General features: G+C 41.0%; 1 protein-coding gene across 1 annotated transcript in view; it reads left to right on the top strand.

Annotated features, from left to right (window-relative positions):
- Positions 1–20,996, top strand: part of TMC1 (transmembrane channel like 1) — a gene marked incomplete at its 3' end in the record, with an annotated part of 77,030 nt that overhangs the window by 35,307 nt on the left and 20,727 nt on the right. Inside the window, exons 5-9 of the mRNA XM_082013089.1 lie at positions 4,085–4,191; positions 5,514–5,612; positions 10,037–10,179; positions 12,912–13,056; positions 19,296–19,490. Coding sequence (XP_081869215.1) covers positions 4,085–4,191; positions 5,514–5,612; positions 10,037–10,179; positions 12,912–13,056; positions 19,296–19,490 — 689 coding nt within the window. The remainder of the gene's footprint in view (positions 1–4,084; positions 4,192–5,513; positions 5,613–10,036; positions 10,180–12,911; positions 13,057–19,295; positions 19,491–20,996) is intronic.

The following is a 20,996-nucleotide window of genomic DNA, read 5'->3' as shown; positions in this document are numbered from 1 at the left end:
TTTTGCTACATGGGTTGTGTGCACTGGACTTCATCTAGATCTGTGTTGTCCAGGTTATTATAAAATGACTTCCACTACCTCTCTCCATGGTGGCCCACTTGCCTGGGTGACATAGAACATCTTCCTTGAAGCAATACCTTTCCTTCACACCTGACAGGAGTCGTCCCCAGAGAACTGAGGGCTTATGTCTTTTTTCCAATTGCCTTGTCAATGCCCCCTTCCATAGAAAGTGATCCCAATTGCTTGGCCTGTCACTGGGGTTGGAGTAGCTGTAAGTGCCTGTGGCAGGGATTTGAGCTGAAGATGCCTGCATCTGCACTGAGCACCAATAGCAGATAGGGTGGTATTTTTAAATTATTTAACCCTGAGCAAGACCTGAAACACATTCAGGAGACCTAGCAATAGGAGCATGCTAGTTTGAACATCCCAAGGATATTCAAAATTATCAAGTGCTATTGTAATTAGCCTGGAGGGGAAGAAGAAGATGAAGGCACCTTCTCTAGAGATGGGCTCTCTGAGGAGAAAAGGTAAACAGCTTCTGATAGATGGCTCCCGAAGTAGGGACATGAAGCTACCATTATTGCTCCAACCTGCATGTCGCCCTGCATGCTGCACACTGCTGTTGAGTACAAATACGAAACTGGTCTAGCAACCAATGATTTTATCATACTATAAGGCAGTGTTACACAGAATAGCAAAGCAATAATCTTAATCCAACACCCAGAGGCTATAAACCCCATGTAAACATGGACAAACGGTATATATGGCAAGTAAGGTGTTATATAACACAAGTCTGATAACAGTTCATGAATGGATGAAGGATTGAAAGCAGCCCTGTTGAGAAGAACTTGGGGGTACTGGTCAATGAAAAACTGTACATGAGCTGGCAATGCACACTCACAGCCTAGACGGCCAACTGTATCCTGGGTTTTATCCAAAGAAGCGTGAGCAGCAGGTCAAGGGATGTGATTCTGCCCCTCTGCTCCGCTTTGGTGAGACCCCACCTGGAATACTGCATCCAGTTCTGGAGCCCTCAGCACAGGGAAGACCTGGATCTGTTGTAGTGGGTCCAGAGGAGAGCCACAAAAATGACCAGAGGGATGGAACAGGCTGAGAGAGTTGGGTGGGGTTGTTCAGCCCGGAAAAGAGAAGGCTCTGGGGAGACCTTATTGCAGCCTTCCAGTATTTAAAGGGAGCTTATAACAAAGATGGGGACAAACTTTTTAGAAGGGCCTGTTGTGACAGGGCAAGGGGTAATGGTTTAAAACTAAAAGAAGGTAGATTTAGACTAGATATAAGGAAGAACCTTTTCCACAATGAGGATGGTAAAATACTGGCACAGGTTGCCCAGAGAGGTGGTAGTTTCCCCATCCCTGGAGACATTCCAGGTCAGTTTGGATGGGGGTCTGAGCAACCTGATCTAGTTGAAGATGTCCCTGCCCACTGCAGGGGGGTTGTACTAGATAGCCTTTAATGGTCCCTTCCAACCCAAACTATTCTATGATTTTACAATTCTATGAACGCTGAGAGCAAATAAAACAACACTGGTACCAGTGACAGTTAAGCTAATATAAAGAATGCTTATAATAAATTTGTTTGAAAATGATGTGGTCAAATCTCTCGTTATCTCAACCCCTTGTGCCCTGTGTTGGGCGACAAAAAAGGACTGACATGATTTGACCCCAGCTGGCAGTTAAACAGCTGCTCATTCACTCCGCCCCCACCAGTGGGATGGTAAGGAGAATCGGAAAAAAGGTAAAACTCATGGGCTGAGATATAGACAGTTTAATAGGACAGCCAGGGAAAAGAAAACAACAACAACAACAACAATAATAATAATAAAAAATAAACAAAATAAGTGATGCACAGTACAATTTCTCACCACCTGCTGACTGATGCCCAGCCAGTTGCTGAGCCATGGAGCCCCTGGCCAACTCCCCCCAGTTTATATATTGAACATGATGTCATACGTTATGGAATACCCACTTGGCCAGTTTGGGTCAGCTGTCTTGGCTGTGCCCCCTCCCAGCTTCTTGCTGGTAGGACATGAGGAAGCCAAAAATCCTTGACTAATGTAAGTACTACTTAGCAACAACTAAAGCATCACTGTGTTATCAACATTATTCTCATACTAAATCTAAACCACAGAGATGTGTCCTTGTTAAATTTCATGAGGTTCCCCTCCACTCAGCTCTCCAGTCTGTCCAGATCCTGTTGAATGGCAGCACAGCCTCCTGGTGTATCAACCACTCCTCCCAGTTTTGTATCATCAGCAAACTTGCTGAGGGTACATTCCAACCCTTCATCTAGGTCATTGATGAAGATGTTGAACAAAACTGGACCCAGTACTGATCCCTGGGGAACACCATTAGCTACAGGCCTCCAACTGGACTCTGCACCAGTGACCACAAGCCTTTAAGCTCTGTTGCTTAGCCAGTTCTCAATCCATCTCATCCAATCCATACTTCCTGAGCTTCACTATGAGGCTGTTATGGGACAGTGTCAAAAGCCTTACTGAAGTCAAGGTAAACCACATCCACTGCTCTCACTTCATCTACCCAGCTAGTCACTCCATCATAGAAGGCTATCATGTTGGTCAAACACGATTTCCCCTTGGTGAATCCATGTTGACTACAGTATCAAACATATTTAAAATCAGAAATCTTCCTAATTTCCTGCACTTCATTTGTTTGAGTCTGTAGCATCCTCAAAAGCTGTAGCTGGGTTGTAATAGGGTAACTGGCCTATCGCAACCAGATTGACTATCTCAAAGTCTGTTGTTTTATGCCTCTACTCAGACTTCCCAATATGTAGGCAACTGTGAAGATTGGCTACTCCTTCATGCAAAATTTGAAAACTGTGTTTTCATTCTGAACTTTGATTTTGAAATGTTGAAATCCTTGACAGAATGGCTTGCTCCTCTCTTTGCACAGCCCTGACAAATACTTCTTACCAGTCAGTCCATATACTCTGGGTTTATACCATTTTAAGTACATTAAATTTTCTACTGATTTTGTTATAGTAAAATGCACATATATGTGCTCCGAAGAGCACCAGTCATGTTAATCTTATTTTACAGAATGGAAGAATCTGTTACGAGGCTTGCAAAACAGTGTGGAAATATCAGTGTAAACTTCTCTGAACAGAGAGATTTGCTTTTGCTCATTATCTGCCATCAGAGTGCATCAGACTCCTTCACCTGTGTGTGAAAAAACTTGTTGAAAGGTCACTTTTTTTCCTGTGAAGGACTGGTAACAGAACTGAAATCTGATATTTTGCTACCGCTGACAAACACAGGAACACAACTGCCAGCTGTCCTATATTCAGCAGAGTGGTGCTGCAGCCAACTGGGGTTGAGTTCGAACTATTATTTCTGTTTGGCCTGACTTGCCGAGTGTTGGTCAGATCAGGCCCTTAGTGCTCACTGCTTCTCCTGCAGTCTCTTTGTCTTTGCACAGGTCTGGGTCAGGGGTCTAGAGCAGGCGTAGTCCAAGGCTTTATCTGTACACCTGGTGACAGGGTGCCTCCACACCTGGGTGCGGGTGGAACACATAAATAGCAAAGTAAGAAAGAATACAAACACTTGAAGGTCTTTTTGTTATTCTTTAGTGCTCTGGTGAGTGCTCCACACAGAACACAGCACTTACAAGTACTTTGTGCCCTTGGAAAGACTATGCCCGCTGGCTAATTCTGTGCTGCTTCATATCAAAACTAGGCTGGTGTTGGCTTAACATGTCAAGAATGCTTACAATCCATACTGGACAAAAAAAAAAAGAAAAAAGTGTAATTTCTTTAAATCCTGCTGCTAGAGGATTTAATATTAGTAAATATCACAGCTTTCATATGACCCTAAATACTCTGTATAAATAATACTTATATTTTTTTTTTTCTGTTTTCTCTGCCAGGTCAGTGAATGCTAGTATGCAATTTGGAAAAAAGTTATTAGCATTATGGTAATAAAGAAAATCAAAGCCTTCCCTGATTTTATTTATTTTAAACAAATGTTGAACAACTTCATCTTAAAGCAAAGTAATAAAAAAGGACTAACTTCTCTGCCCTTTTTTCACATCTTATATTCACATAGGTCACTTCGGCTCATCAGTGGCATCTTATTTCATATTCTTGCGCTGGATGTATGGAATAAACATGATTCTCTTTGGACTGACCTTTGGACTTGTAATGGTGCCTGAGGTGAGAATCTTAAATTGTAACTGAGAATTTTTTTATGAATTTCTGTCTTTGCAGTGAGATTTCATAGGAATGGACCTTCAAATAAATTTGTAATTTCTTTGTGCTCCATGTAAAAGTACTAAGGTGTACTAAGTCTGTAAAGATATACTTGCTTTGTGGAGAGTTGTCTCTACAGACAGATCTCTTGAAAGAGGCACCACAGAAAAATGTATACATGGTTGTGTCCTGGAAATGTTTTCCTGTGGTCTGAGGTGCTGCTAAACTTTTTTTTTGGTTGGGTTGTTTTGTTCTATGGAGAACTAAAGAGAGGAACTGAGACTAAGAAGCAGCCAAGTGGAGTATCTTGACTAAAATGTACATTACAATAGAAAGATACATTCCAGGCCCCTGAGGCACCATAGATTCTTTTCAATTGCCTTAATACTCACATGTTGATAAGACCCAACAGGGCTGTAAAGTCATGAGAGAGACCCCTTGTGTTTTGTGCTGTGTGCAGCATCATTCTTAATAAAGCTGCTCAGAGCAGATGTAGTTCAGGCAGAAATCACTTCTGTGAAATGCAGTATTTTTCTAGTTTCTTTGAGCCACCATATAGTCTTCCCAAAAAGAGGGCTTATACAGAATTAAAAGTATTGTACCGTCTCCCTTATTTCACTATTCCACATTCTCTTACTTATCTTCTAGTAAGCAGACGGGAAAATGTCAGGTAGGAATTTCCAACAGCTTCCTACCACAGCATTTTAATAGCACAATGCATCTTACATTGAAGCCAAAACAGAGAAAATGACCACCAGTTTTCAGGGTAAAGTCTGGAAAGGATCCCATGAGGACATGTCCCCAGACATACACTGTGGCTGAGCAAGCATCTTGCCAGCAGCAGTGGAACTCTCAGAATCCAAAAATCCAAAAACTGAATCCCTATCATCTTCCCACACATTTCAGTTAAAAAACCAATGAAACCCATAATGCAAGAAAAATGAATCTTCTGGTCCTGGCTGTAAGACAAACACCACTCATCAGAGGAATTTGGACTTCTGTGTTGCCTTTGAATGTAAGAGGTACAGCCTGACAATCCATTGGTATTAGTGGAACATCACTTTGGCAATCTATTGGAACATATTAGAAAGCACCATTAATGCATACTTTAAGCATAGTTTCAATCATTAATGTGAGGAGTAATAAAAAGAATTGGAAAGTAGGTCATCCTCACTAAGGAGTTTAGGAGCATAAAACAAGTGTTCCTAAGAAATGACAGACCACTGTACCTTCCCTTGTTGGTGTTTTGCTTTAAAATACAAATTGCTCTCATTTTTTGGTTCCAGGCTTTGATGGGGAAGCCATATGGCTCCCTACCTAGAAAAACTGTCCCAAGAGCTGAAGAAGCAAGTGCTATGAACTTTGCTACTCTCTGGGATTTTAGTGTAAGTGCATAAACTTGCAATACTGCATATTCACATGAATCTGTGTTTATTATGGACTTTTCTTTCATTATTTAATATCCAGAGATTTAATATGAAATATTTAGGGAGAAAATGGCAATAGAATTAATTTACTTTTTTTTCCCAGAAGCTCTGAGTATAGACATTTCCTTCAGACAAAACATAATAAAACTCCATGGCGACATGAACATTTCAGTGTATGTAGCAATCTAAAGACACATAGGAGAAAGTCTCAAAGCTGAATTCACATCCTTGGGTAATGACATTCCATTTCTTATGGCTGAATTTCGTTGTCTGTTTTATATAATTAAGGTTCTGAATTTCAGGTTGCAGTGTGAATTAGAGAAAAGAAAAGAAATTCCAATAATGTTCTCTGAAGACTTTTTCTAAAACAGAGAATGCTCTTTTTAGTTTTTCTCAGTCTTATAGCATATGCAGATATTTTAGCTGAATTAAGAAACATATCTTAATTCTTTACCATTGATGTGATGCCCAGTCTAACCTGAGCATCTATACCTCCAGTAATGACAAGAAAGTGGTATATTCCTAAAAATGTTGTATTTCTTTTTCTTCCTGAAAACAACAGTTTTATCTAATTTTGCACTTGGCATGTCTCTATATTTGGCCTCTTTAAAGAAAGATGATACAACTTTGCATTAAGTCAGCTGATGCAAAATTTAATATTACAATATGTTGCTTGGAAGGCTGTCAAGTTTCTTTAAAGCATGCAGTCAATGTCATCAAAAGGTACTCTTTGCCTGTGAAAACGTGCAAACATATAGTTAAAGTTTTCCTCCAGATTAATGGAAGCAGCATCCATTGAAGTAAGTGTGATTTCTCCCTCAATCTGCTGCCCTCTTTCCCTTCTGTAAGAAGTATCAAGACTTTTAGAGAGTTATGCATATACGTATCTTTTAGTACTTGAGTTGTTTTAGCAACAGCAAACATGAATATGATATTGGAAGCAAACCCATTTCTTGGAAAAATAAACTCAGTCGCAGGTTCCTCCAGTTTAAAGCTCAGCCTCTCCCGCTATCTGCAGAATGACTCATCTAAAAGTGGCCTCTTCATGTAGGTTTGGCCTATGGGAGGTCCCATTCCACCCCTGCCAGCAGGGAGAACTGTGCTGACTATGGAGCTCTAGACAGGAAACCCCAGGAAGGGCACAGGCAGATTTTCATACCTGACCCCTTTCCAACAGGAGGCCAGCCTTGATTGCTTCTGAAAAAACATAAAAATGCTATGGTGTCTACACTTCTCATTAATATTGCCTTTTTTTAGTATGGTTAAAGTATGTGGAGATCCTTAATCTTGTGACATGCAGATGTCAAACAGGATCTCTTGGTTTGTGGCTCAATACCTTCATGTGGAGATTCAGATGATGCCAGATTTTGGTCCTTTAGTTAGCTTCCTTAGCTCTATTTTCAATCTGCACCTATCAGTGGATGAAGAATCAGGTTGTAAGATGACAGAACATCAGAAATAATTTGACTGGATATCCCCATCTTCTCATTTGCAAGCAAATCTTTCAGGCTTATTAACTGTAGAGAACTAAGTTTAAGGGATATAATAAAAAAGTAGGTAGAAATTACAAAGTTTGTCTGTGTTTTGACTATAAAGGTATATAAAGTGAACATATTACTTCTGCTTTATTTTGCCACACAAATTGATGGACTCTCCTTGGATACAAAAGGATAGAAAGATCTTTCTAAAAAGTCACGTCTGTAACATTTTGCAATGACTGCTGCATAAAATGATAGAATCATAGAATGGTTTGGGTTGGAAGCGACCTTAAAGATCATCTGGTTCCAACACCGCTGCCATGGGTAGGGATACTTTCCACTAGACTGGTTGCTCAGAGCCCTGTCTGACCTGGCCTTGAACATTTCCAGGGATGGGGCATCCACAGCTTCTCTGGGCAACATGTTCTAGTGCCTCACAGCCTCATAGTGAAGAAATGACATTGTGTCTGGTTCATCAGGAGTTGTATATTTGATTGACAGGAAGAATACATCTAGACATGTATCTGGGAAGTTAAATAATGATGATGACATAAAATGAGAAATTAAAACATCAGGGAGATATTGGAGAAAAAGCAATCGTAGTAACTCAGAGATTTTGTAAAGAGAATAGAGACTGGAAGAGCTTTATACAGCAAATGGGAACAAAGTTTTAAAAATAAAAGTATTTGAGAAAAGATGAATGAAGACAGATGGTGGAAAAAGGCGTGAAGTTTATAACTGACAGATACAGGATCTGACTGCTCTGAAGAAGAAAGTATAGTAAATAACAGTAACAGTCAACTTAAGGAGCAAATGCAAAGGTAATAAACACAGAAGAGGGCAGTGAAAGAGATGGAACCTCTGAAACATTGAAAGGCAAAAAGAATTTTCTTGAGGCATGTCAGATTGACAAATTCTCCCTGAAGACAATGACATCTTTTATTAAACAGCACAAGAAATAGTACCTTTCATCTACTAACAGTTCCTGTATGACAACAAGAAAGTTATAAATAAGTGAACCCACATCAGCAAATATTATTTAATCCTAAAAAACCCCACAAATCCCACCAATATTTAAGACAGTAAAGAAAGGATGATCTTGCTTGAAATTGTACTAATTTTATTGACATTGCAAAGAGGAACAGTTTTGGATGTTGATATATTTTACTTGGTATTCAGCTTTAACATTGTATATTTTACAGTTCATGTAATAATCCAAACCTTAAAAAATGAGACTCTCCAGGCTCATTTCAATAAAACATTTGAGCAATATTCTTATCTTACCCTTCTTTTATGTTAGACTCAGAGAGGAGTGAGACAGATCTTCCATGCATGCCTACCTTTATACAGCTGAAGATATTTCAAGTCTCATGGTGAAATGCAGTAGGCAAAGTCCAAGAAACAACATATTGAATCACATGCAGCAGAGGAATTATCACTGTCTTTGCAGAACACAGCAACTTAAAAAGCATTTTAATACTCTGAGGGATCCAAAAGGTTCTCCAGAGCTGAGCTGGACTGCATTGAAACCTGAGCTAGGGTGGAATTATAGGATGCTTTAATGAGCAAAAAAATTCGAAAGACATTCTATTAAATTTGAATGTGCCCTGACTGGTGTAGATGTTTTACTATTCACTGGGAGTAAATGTGTTCTATAACAACATTTCCCTTATCAGAGAAGAACATACTATTTGTTATCTGTTATGTGTAAGCACATCTCTCAAAGCTAGTCTCATACGAAGAAAAATGAGATAAGTTGATTACCAAATAAAGACATTTTGAATAATATTTCTGTTTATCGTGCATTAATATTTCATTTTAATCTCAGAATTGTGAATTTGGTTTTCCAGATAACACTGTGGCTCATTTCATATATAGTAAGATCTACAATAAATCAGAAGAATGTTTTGCAATAATATATATAAAAAAAGATGTTATTTATTTTAAGTAAAAAGAGCAACTGAAAAGTGGAAGGGAAGTAAATGGCTTTTTTATTTCAAAAAACCCTCAGCTTACTGTATTAGTGTCAAAATAATGCATGGTCTATCCACCAATTACATGGTCAAATACTCTGTATTCGACTTAAATCATTACATCCAGCTGGAGATTTGCCACTGCTGGGCATGTGCTGAGCTGTCTTTGTAAACCCTCTGGATACAGTGGTCTTCTAGGGGATGAGTTCTTGCTCTAACCAGAGGATTATCAGGAAGATTTAGCTATTTGAATCACTTTAGATACCAGCAATTGTTTACAATTAATCATGTACTAGTAAATTATTTTGAAAAATCAGCAATCCGATCCCTAGAAGAGACTGTAATTCTCATTAAGATTTTTAGAAAAGGAGATACACTTTGAATCGCTGAGAAAGAAGGTACATTTGCATTACACTTTTTACAGCCTTGGAGCCTAAGTGTTAAAAACGCCTGCATACTGAATAATCTTCCATAATATACAGCTAACTATTGGTTAATGTATATTAAATGATCACCCGATGAACAGAAGACAACACTGATAGATGGAGAAAGCACATGAGAATTTTATACTAAAAGGCTATGCAAGTAAATTTCAGAAATGTGAAAATTCAGTTAAATCTGACATTTTATCTGCAAGTAATGTGTAAAACAGATTTTGTAAACTGAAATATTTTTGCCTTTATAACAAGAAGTATGTGGATGAAAAAGTTTTGACACATTGAATCGCAGATGGAGTGCCCATGAAGAGTTTTAAAGATAAAAGTCTTTCTAAATGGAAGGAGAGATCTTCCATGCTGTGAGATTTATTATAGTGATGCTTACGACTGTTTTGAATACATTGGAGTGAGTTTCAGCACCTTGTTATTGGCACAATTTCTGGTTACGTGTATATTTAACAGACATAACATTATAATTTTTGCTGACTTTTCAGGGCTTTGCACAGTATTCTGTACTCTTTTATGGTTATTACAATAACCAGAGGACAATTGGATGGCTCAAGTTCAGGATGCCTCTTTCGTATTTCCTTGTTGGAGTTGGGACTATTGGCTACAGCTTTATGATTGTCATTCGAACGTAAGTTCTCCTTCACTCTGGAATAAAGTGCATTCAAAAAGGCAGATAATTCCACTGTTGACGACTTTTTTTTGTTGACCAACAAAAGAATTGATTGTCTTTTAAAAAACATGATAATCGTAGGGTCAAGACAAGATCAAGTGCAAGGTCAAAGTCTTATAAGATTCCTTTAGCCTGTATTTATTTATTTATTTATTTATCTATTGTTCTGTACCAGCAGCTCTGTTACAGTGTTGTGGAAGTAGGAAAAATCTTTAACAAAATAATATAACACTTCCCTTCTGCAACTTCAAAGTGAAAAATGAATGCATAGAGTAAGGAACAGAGCTGTCAGCCCATCTTTTCATATTACCCTGCGTCTAGCAGAATGTCAGCTAACATCCAGAAATTAAATTGTTCTACCTTTAATGATACCTTATGTGAGTTAAATTCTGTTAAGAAGAAAGAAAGCAAGAAAAAAAGAAACATATGGCAAATAATTCTGTGTGTAACTCGCACTCGGCAATAAATGATTCTCAGCAAGACTAGAGTGGTTAGGTCACATTTACCCAGTGGTGTAGAAGGATTAGTGCTACTGGCCATAGTAAAGGTTTGATGTCCTGTAGAACACAAATTGATCTCCAACAGTGTGAAAACTATGCTTAATATAATGTTAAGAACATAATGTTAAAACAGGAGGAACCATAGGGGTAAAGTGAAACAGGGCCTAGGCAGTAAAACTGGTGATATATTAACCTTTTGGCTCGCAAATTCTGGCCTTGAATTTTGTCTTAGGATCAGAATTTAAATGAAATAAAATTATTATTTTATAGGCAATTTCACTATTGGAATACACTGTGGTAATTCTGATGGTTTCTAAGGATATAGGCCACGAATAAATATAATATTAAATGCTCTTGATTCAAGCAAAGTGACGACTTACCACAATAATACAGTTAGCTATAGTGGTGTCTTTAAAAGATGCCTCTGAAAAAAATCAGGGCATTGCGGGTCAAGATTCAACAACAATTTGTGCATAAAGATGAAACTCCATTTAATCTATTTCCACTGTTTTGTACTGAAGCCAGTATTTTTCACTTGCATGAGCACTAAATTAATTCATATACTGTTTTTCAAATGTTTTCCTGCATAGGGCAAGACACATTTCAGAAGAAAATAGAAAGTCTTCAGTTATGTATATGTATTTTTGGAGGAGGAATGAACTACTGCAATAAAAAAGTAACTGGTTTAGTTTGAAAATATGTTTTTAAGTATTTTTTTATAATGCAGCTGTGAAGATTAGAAAAGTCAGGCAATTGTATTTCAATGGCTGTTAAGACCAAAAAAAGAACCCAGACCCTTCTATCAGAAAATCCCTGTGGCCCAAACAAAGTAGTATCTGTGTGGAAAAAATACATTGTACATGTTAACTTCCCATCTGGCCACATGACGCTAATGCTGATCAATATTTAGGTAATCTTATAAGCAGTTCTTGCAGTCTTCTGCTCTTTGCTGTTCCTCCAGAGAAAAAAAACCCCACAGTGGGCACAGGAACTAAAAGCAGTGGAACAGGAGGTGCTACCATTTTCTCTGCTATTGACTAAGATCTGGGAAAGAGAATGTCCATGTGAAAGAGGTAGTGAGGATTATAAGCACTATTATTCTATTTAGGGGAAATATTTAGATTTAGGGTTCCTCTCCACAGCTCTTCCAGTGCATAACAAAACATGGAAATACTTGTGGTTTTGAAGAAACGATATCCCAATGACAAGACTGTTCACTATTTCATTAGGAACTCTTGAGAACAATTGTCTTAGTCTAGAAACCAGCAGCAGGGCAGATCCTACCAAGAACATTTCATGATCTCTGTCCCTTCTGTATATGAGCAATAAATCAAAAAAACCCCAACCCTGGTATTGGTTTATGACAGCTCAGAAGGATTTTCTGTATTATTTACTTACTATGCTCTTCTAGATTTGAGAGTACATATTCTTCTGGACTGTTTAAAATGTGGCATGTAGAATGTATTGAAATTAACTACATAACTCTGCTGCATTAGTGAGCTATAAAATAGGCATTGCCTTTTCCTGACCAGGAAATCAATACAACACTGAAGGCTAGATGGTTTATACCCTACTAATATAATCCACCCTTGTGCTTAATGGTTTGAATTAAGTGATAAAGTATGCAGAAGCAAAACCCGTATTATTACATGACTGACAACATTTTGAAATAGGGAAATTAGTAGTTGAGATTAAATCAAATCACTGAAGAAATAATTTGATGTTTGTGGACATTGTTATAAACGCATAGGAGATGAAAGAGAAGATAGAAAGCTGTATTAGTGATACTTTTGTATGGTATAACCAGGTTTTGTTTTGGTTTGTTATTTTAGATTTTTTTTTTTTCTCTGTGAAGTCTCTAATCAAATCTATTGCAGTTCAGGATGCTCTGCAGCTTTCTATTTGAGAAATCTTCTTGATATTGTTTTCATATTGAATTTCTTATCCAGCAGAGTTTCTCTGAGGTGTTAATGAAATAAATTCATTCTTTCTCATTAAAATATTTGTTGTGAGCTCATAAACTGTCTCTTGTTTCAGACTGGACTTTGCAGATAGTATAACATAATTGACTGTAACAGTAATATATTTTTTTTCAGAACAATGTTAGAATTTAGGAACAATTTAAAAATCATGCTCACATAGCAGAAGTAGTTCTAACACAGTCTTCCTGTGTCTTTCTGGCTTTTGTAGAATGGCAAGAAATGCAAATGAAGAAGGTGGTGGGGATGATACTAGTTTTAATTTCAGCTGGAAAATGTTCACAAGCTGGGACTACCTGATTGGCAATCCTGAGACAGCAGATAATAAGTTTGCCTCTATCACAACAAGCTTTAAGGTAAAATAGAGCTCACTAAGGAGAGGTAACCTGTTTTGTCTTTCACAGTGGTGTGAATCAAATGGGATGAAGGTAAAGTATTAGATGTCCACCGGGCCTAGAAGCTTAAACTAGAATTTGGCAGCTCTATATCCTTTTGACCCTGGGTCTTTGTTCCTTGCCATCTTAATTTTTTCCTTTTGATTGTGAAAGAAAAATCATTAATGGCATCTTTTGTGTCCTGTGTTACTGCAATACTAGTTTTAGAAAAATGTTTCTACTGTAAAAATGATCTTTTCCTTTTTCTGGGAAAAAGCCATCTCTGATGGCTTCCAGTTGCTACGGTGCTTGTCTGAAAAACTTCTTTTTAAAATGCTGGTGACATTTTTCCAAACTCACATTATCATCTTCTCTTGCTGCACTGAAAAGATACCACAAGATAAAGCAATAAGATGATCTATAAAGGGCTATTCATCAGGTAAGAAGAATTTGCCTCAGAATTTTGAGTGCATACTTGCTTTTCAGTCAGAAACAAAGGTTGCTGTCCTTATGTAATACAAAGTTTTTGTTTTCAAGTTGATTATGAAATATAGCCCAGTTTGCAAGGCAATACAAGGTGCTCTTAGGCCTCTTTTCAGTTTATAAGGTATGTTGATTGCATGAGTCATTGTGTGAGGAATCTGGGGCACGATGCAAGATGCACTGCTGTGAAAACAGTGAAGGGGATATATTCTATCTGTTCAATGTCAAAGACTGTGTTTCTACATGTTAGTCACTGAGGGGAGCTGCTCCAGAGCCTGCCCAATGCACAGCGGAGTGGCAGGTCTCAGCACACAGGGGTTTCCTGGGGCAGGGAGATGTCAGGGTGGTGGAGAGACCCACCAGGAGCCGGCAGCTCTGGCGGCAGACGCTGACAAGGCCTGGGCCTTGCCAGAGCAATGGCAGCCAGCGCCTATAAGAACTAGACTGGGGAGTGCCAACAACAAAGACCACTGCCAATAGAGCGGGCAAACCGGGCATCAGCCCGGGCGTGGCGCAGCAGTTCGTGCGGGAGGGCGCGCAGGGAGGCCGCAGATCAAGAGGCGAGTTCAGTTGGTGGTCATCACCCTCTCAGGAGGAGCTCAGCTATGGTAGCCACCCAGCAGAAAGCCATGTCCTGAGCACTCACCAGAACGGATGCGGCAAGGCAGACGGAGCTCCCACAGAAACATGCCGCCATCCAGGCCTCAGGCTGCAGGGAGTGCCAGAGCCTCTCACTGGTAACGGATGGGAGCAGAAAGAGCAGCTGTGTGAGGTGTGACAGGGTGGACAATCTGCTCAGCCTGGGGGCAGAGCTATGAGGGGGTAGAAAGGTTAAGGAGTGTCAGGGGGTCTGAGAAAGAGATGGACTGGTGGAACTGTGCTCTGCCCTCCCTGAGACAGAAACAGCCACCAGGAAAACCCAAGATCAAGGGTATCCTTGTATCCTCTCCCTGCTAGGCTGAAGGCAGTAGCTTAAAGGGAAGGAGGGAATGAAGTCCACGCTTCAGGCAGCAGGTGAACCCCCTCCTTGCCCACCTCACCTCCCCAGGTGCCTCTGTACAACAGGTATGAGGCTCTGGATGTGGAATGACAGTCCATGGATGAAGAGGATGATGGCCCAGATACACCGGAGGTGCTGCCAAGGTCAGAAAGGCCTACCCTGCATCATTACCACCCCCATGAGGAAGAAAAGACAGGTTATAGTTGTAGGTGACTCGCTTCTGAGGGGAACCAAAGGCCCAGTATGCTGGACAGACCCTTCTTTTAAGAAAGTCTGCTGCCTCCCCTGTGCCTGAGGAAGGACATCACTTCCTAGCCTGGTGTAGCCCTCGGATTATTACCACTACTGCTCTTACACGGGTGGAGATGAAGCTGCAACTCATAGTCCAAGAGGGATCAAAAGAGACAGTTGTTTGGTTGGTTGGGGAATCTGGAGCACAGGTCATTTTTTCCTGCCTCTTTCCAGTTTCAAGCAGTGACATAGGAAGAAACAGATGGGCCTAGTCTATTAATTCATGGCTCCGTGACGGGTGTCATCGCCATAGTTTTGGGTTTTTTGATAATGGGATGGCCTACACAGCATCTGGCTTGCTGGAATCAGATGGGATGAACCTTGCTCAAAAGGGGAAGACGGTCTTTCCTTGCAAGCTAGCAGGACTTATAGACAGGTCTTTAAATAAGAATCAAAGGGTAAGGTGGATAATATCAGGTTCACCGACAACAAGCTGTGGGATGACATGCCAAGGTTAGAGGGGCAGCGTGCTAGTGAGCCCCTCAGCCTGTTGCACCAAAGACCTCAGAAAAACTAAAGGAAGTTCCTGTAAGAGGGTGACACAGCCAACAGCCCAGCTGAAGTGCCTCTACACCAATGCACACAGCATGGGCAACAAACAGGAGGAGCAGGGAGCCACGATGCTGCTAGAAAGCTGTGACCTAGTTGCCATTACTGAAACTTGGTGCGATGAATCCCATGACTGAAGTGCAGCTATCGATGGCTACAGGCTGTTTAGAAGGGACAGGCGAGGAAGGAAAGGTGGAGGCATTGCCCTCTACATCATGAAATGGACAGAGTGCGAAGAGCTGTCTCTAAGGAATAACCACGAAGAGGTGGAAATCTTATGGGTAAGAATCAGGGACCAAGGCAGCAAATGTAATCTTGTGGTCAGCATTTAATATAGGTCACCCAACCAAGCAGAGCCTATTGATGAAACCTTCCTACTCCAGTTACAAGAGGCATCATACTTGCAGGCTCTCATCCTGGCAGGGGACTTCAACCACCCTGACATCTGCTGCAAGAGTAGCATGGCAAGCTGTAGGCAACCCAGGAGACTCCTGGAGTGCATGGAGGGTGACATCCTGTGCCAGGTAGCAGACAGCCCTACCAGAGGGGATGCCATACTGCACCTGATTGTCACCAATGCAAGTGAGCTAATTGGTGATGTCAAGATTGGAGGCAGCCAGGGCTGCAGTGATCATGCACTGGTGGGCTTTGCAGTCCTGAGGAGCATCAGGCAGGCAAGGAGTAAAGTCAGGACCCTGAATTTTAGCAAAGCAAACTTCCATCTCTTCAGGGAGTTAGTCAATAGGACCCCCTGGGAAACGGCCCTCAAGGCCAAGGGAGCACAGAACAGAGGTGGCAGATCTTTAAGGATGCTTTCCACAGAGTGCAAGAGCTCTGGATCCCCAGGAGTAAGAAATCAGGAAAGGAAGGCAAGAGACCATCATGGCTGAGTTGAGACCTGCTGTTCAAACTAAAGGGCAAGAAGGAAATGCACAGGTGGTGGAAGCAGGGACAGGTATCCTGGGATGAGTACAGGCATGCTGCCCAGTTGTGTAGGGATGGGGTCAGGAAGGCCAAAGTCCAGCTGGAGCTGAACTTGGCAAGGGGTGCAAAGAATAATCAGAAGGGCTTCAATGTCAACCAGAAAATGAACATCAAAGAAAGCATCCCCCCCCTTTGATAAGCAAGACTGGCAGACTGGTAACAATGGATGAGGAGAAGGCTGAGGTACCCAATGACATATTTGCCTCAGTCTTCACTGGCAGTCACTCTTCCCACACTCTTGAGGGTATGGCCTGCAAGACAGGGACTGGAGGAGCAAAGTCCCTCCCACTGTAAGTGAGGATCAAGTTTGAGACCACCTGAGGAACATGAACATGCACAAGTCTATGGGACCTGATGAGATGCACCCCAGAGTCATGAGGGAATTGGCTGATGTCGTTGCCAAGCCAGTGTCCATGATATTTGAAAAGTCCTGGCAGTCAGGTGAAAGTCTCTTTCCCTTTTCCCAGACTGGGGAAAGAGAAACATTGCACCCATTTTTAAAAAGGGTATCAAGGAGGACCCTGGAACTACTGACGTGTCAGCCTCACCTCTGTGCCTGGGAAGACCCTGGAACAGAACCTCCTAGAAGCTCTGCTAAGGCCCATGGAGGACAGGGAGGTGATTCAAGACAGCCAGCATGATTCACCAAGGGCAAGTCTCGCGTGACCAACTTAGTGGCCTTCTATGATGGCGTCACCACATCAGTGGACAAAGGGAGAGCTATGGATGTCATCTATCTGCATTTCTGTAAGGCCTTTGACATGGTCCCCCACAACATCCTTCTCCCTCAATTGGAGAGATAGGGATTTGATGTGTGGACTGTTCAGTGGATGAGGAACTGGTGGGATGGTCACATCCAGAGCGGAGTGGTGTATGGCTCAATGTCCAGATGGAGATATGTGACAACTGGTGTCCCTCAGGGGTCTGTATTGGGACCAGACAGTGCGATCGAGTGCACCTTCAGCCAGTTTGGAAATGACAGCAAGCTGAGTTGTGCGGTTGACAGGCCTGAGAGATAGGATACCATCCAGAGGGACCTGGAGAAGCTTGAGGAATGGGCCTGTGTGAACCTCATGAGGTTCAACAAAGCCAGGTGCAGGGTCCTGCACCTGGGTCAGGGCAGCACCCAGTATCAATACAGGGATGAAGGGATTGGGAGCATCCCTGCTGAGAAGGACTTGGTGGTACTTCTGGACAAAAGCTAGACGCGATCTGGGAATGTGTGCTCACAGCCCAGAAGGCCAACCGTATCCTGGGCTTCATCTAAAGGAGCATGGTCAGTAGGTTGGGGGAGGTGATTCTGCCCCTTTACTCCGCTCTGGTGAGACCCCACCTGGAGTACTGCATCCAGCTCTGGAGTCTTCAGCACAGGAAAGACCTGGATCTGTTGTAGTGGGTCCAGAGGAGAGCCACAAAAATGACCAGAGGGATGGAACAGGCTGAGAGAGTTGGGTGGGGTTGTTCAGCCCGGAAAAGAGAAGGCTCTGGGGAGACCTTATTGCAGCCTTCCAGTATTTAAAGGGAGCTTATAACAAAGATGGGGACAAACTTTTTAGAAGGGCCTATTGTGACAGGGCAAGGGGTAATGATTTAAAACTAAAAGAAGGTAGATTTAGACTAGATATAAGGAAGAACCTTTTCCACAATTTCTGCAATTATTCACTGTAATAATGTACAGTGTATAGACAGGGAACCTATTGCCAGGAATGAACAGGATGCTGGTCTTGCATTCATGCGGACAACATACAGCATGGGAGCTGGATAAGCAAGCACTAGCTGCAGTATTGAATCACACACAACACCCTTCCTTTCTGCAGTGGTGATATAGCCAAGGTTGTACACAACCTCACCCTGCCCACCGTCTCAATTGCAGGCATAAAAGGTAACTGCACTCAAAGCCAGTAGAAAGAAAAGGTCCCACTAAAACAAATATTGAAGAAATAATCACTGAACGCACTGAAACTGTGTGAGCTTTCCCTGCCCACCTACTAAGGTCAGTTGCTGAAAGCTGTTTGGAGAAGAATACAAATCAGTTGAGACAGATACTTATTTTTGAGAAAGAAACTCATGAAGCTTTACTGTGATCTTTGCAAACAAGCAATGAACCTTAGAGAGAAGGGGTGAAGTCTTGGTTTAGGTGAGGTCATGGGAGTTGTGCTCAAGAGCTGCTGCAATATCCTTTCATTTATGTAACAAACACAAGTCATAAGAAAAGTGGAGCCATGCAGTGTAATTATTACAATGCAGGAGTTCAACTTCCCTTCTTGGCAACTGATATCTATTCCAAAGTGAGAAGCTGTAACTAAACTCCCTTTTCCTTGGGACACTTCAGAGAAAAAGCTCTTTCTGCTGGCAGAAGTAGGAGCTGGAGATTATAGTTACACCAGAGTCTTAATATGTATCGGTCCTGGCCAAAGGTAAAGGTGAGGCAAACATTTTATTCTGCACTCTGAAACTGTGCATTGTTTGCCTTTTTTGGTATTCCTACATCAAAACTGCCTTTTCATTCTTTCTGAATTGCTGACTTTCAGAATACAACTTTTTGCTCTTTTCTCACGAATGCACATTTTTAAAGTCTGACAGTTCCTTTTCTGTCAAGTAATCACACATTTATCCTACTGTGTCACTCAGTCTCATAGCATCTCACAAGCTGACACAACATGCTGGTTTCTTTTTGGCACATGAGTGCAAGTGTAACAGGACTCGGTAGGGACACACTCAACAGAAGCAAAGCAAATTCGGGGCAGCCAAAACCAGATTTTATGAGACAATATAAGCTCATCTCAGAAATTCATGCCCAGGTGTGAACTTTCATCTTAGTAATTTATTTAACTGACTTTAACAACTGGGGAAGCAAGAGGGGGTCTTGACCATTAAAGTACTCATAATATTCTTTTCTTTCTAACAAGTGCAGGAAGCTATTGTGGAAGAGCAGGAGAGCCGAAAAGAGGAAAATATTCACTTGACTCGATTCCTGAGGGTTCTTGCTAACTTCTTAGCCCTATGCACGCTTGCTGGGAGCGGCTACCTCATCTTTTTTGTTGTCAGAAGATCCCAGAAATTTGCCCTGGAAGGTCTGGAGAACTACGGGTGGTGGGAAAGAAATGAAGTTCGTGCTAGAACATTTCTAAAATAGATGTGGTTTGAAACTGTGTTCCTCTACTCTGCATGTTGCCTTTTTTTCATGAGAATTTAAATACTCTGAGTGTGGGTGGTAAATGTCTAACAAAAGAATTATTCTTGTCTCTCTGTTTCCTGCTGCATTAAAATGATTATTCATTGGTCGGTTCTTTCAAATGCCTCTTTATATTTAGTTTTCTTTTGAGCCTTTACCTTTACTCCTCTGTGCTCTCAAGATTGTTTTCCAGCCACTCTATGGATTCACAAGATCTCTTCAAGGAGCCTGTTCTCCTGTTGTTTTCCTCCTGAAACTGGCCCAAGCAACATGACTGGTGTGTGGGCATGTCCAAAGTTATTTGGGGCTTCAGGGATACAACTCTGCAGTGTAGAAGCAGGATGAAACTCATGTCTTCTAGTTCCAGCTGCCCAGTCCAAGAGTCCAATACCATTTTTCTTGGTGCTTAATCTGCTTTCTTCTAGAGCAGATGCAGTCATGCCTGATAGAGGTGTATGGTGAAAGGGATCGTGTTTGCTATAACATTGTGTCGTAAGCACCCGAAGTCAGTGTTGCTATATGAAAACCTGGGCAAATGGTACTTTCTTAGCAAACACACTGTTGTGTATGTTGTAAAACTAGCTGTTTCTTACTTAGGGCTCATCTTCTGAGCCAGAGTGTAAAGTTGATACCTGATTTAAGGTAAGACAAAAAGGTGCTAGCCTCACAAAGCTGCTGGTAGGAGTGATGATGGAATGAGGAAAGTGAATCCCTAATTTTCAACACCAAAGCCTGACTGAGAAAGTAGCATAAAAACCTCTGCATATCCACCCCTGTAATCCAGAGAAATAAGGCTGTTGAGATTGGGTCAAGTTATTTCATACAAGTTATTATATTTTGATCTGAAAAGAAAAGTCATGTGCAAAACTGCTTAGTTTAAAGCAACATGAACTCTACGTGTGACAGCAGACGAGCAGATGAAGACAGTTCAGGAAGAATTCAGCTTTCCCTCAGTTGAAAGGTGTGGTAACAGATTTGTACTAACAAGAACTGTGCTACTGAAAGCTTTATATTAGTTTATGCTGCAATCTGGAAAATAGTTAAACATATGCCTGTTTACATTAATTGTTTTGCTTTTGTTTGCTTTACAAAAAAATACTGCTTAAGAGACCCTGTACAACAGAACTAAGATGTGGAGCACGTGTGTCTTTAAGGCACAGTCGATAAGGCAACATTGCCATTATTTGGCTAAAGAATTTTTTCTATTGACAGGTAATGAACATATTTGTAAGGTACAAAATATTGCCCTTGATCGGATATTTAATATTTAATTACATAACTATATTTGGCTTCTATGTAACAGCCATTTAAAGATTTTTCATATTTTCTACATCAAGCTCTCTTATGTTTGTATCATTAATAAATGGATTGAGATTTTGATCAGAAGAAAAACCATAAACACTTAATGTACTACTTAGAGCAAATGAAAGTGCAGCTCTT

This window comes from Phaethon aethereus, assembly GCF_964289735.1.
Source record: "Phaethon aethereus genome assembly, chromosome: Z".
In the NCBI taxonomy this organism is placed as follows: Eukaryota; Metazoa; Chordata; class Aves; order Phaethontiformes; family Phaethontidae; genus Phaethon; species Phaethon aethereus.
Note: the sequence above shows the minus strand (reverse complement) of the source record. Positions and strands in the feature narration are given on the sequence as shown.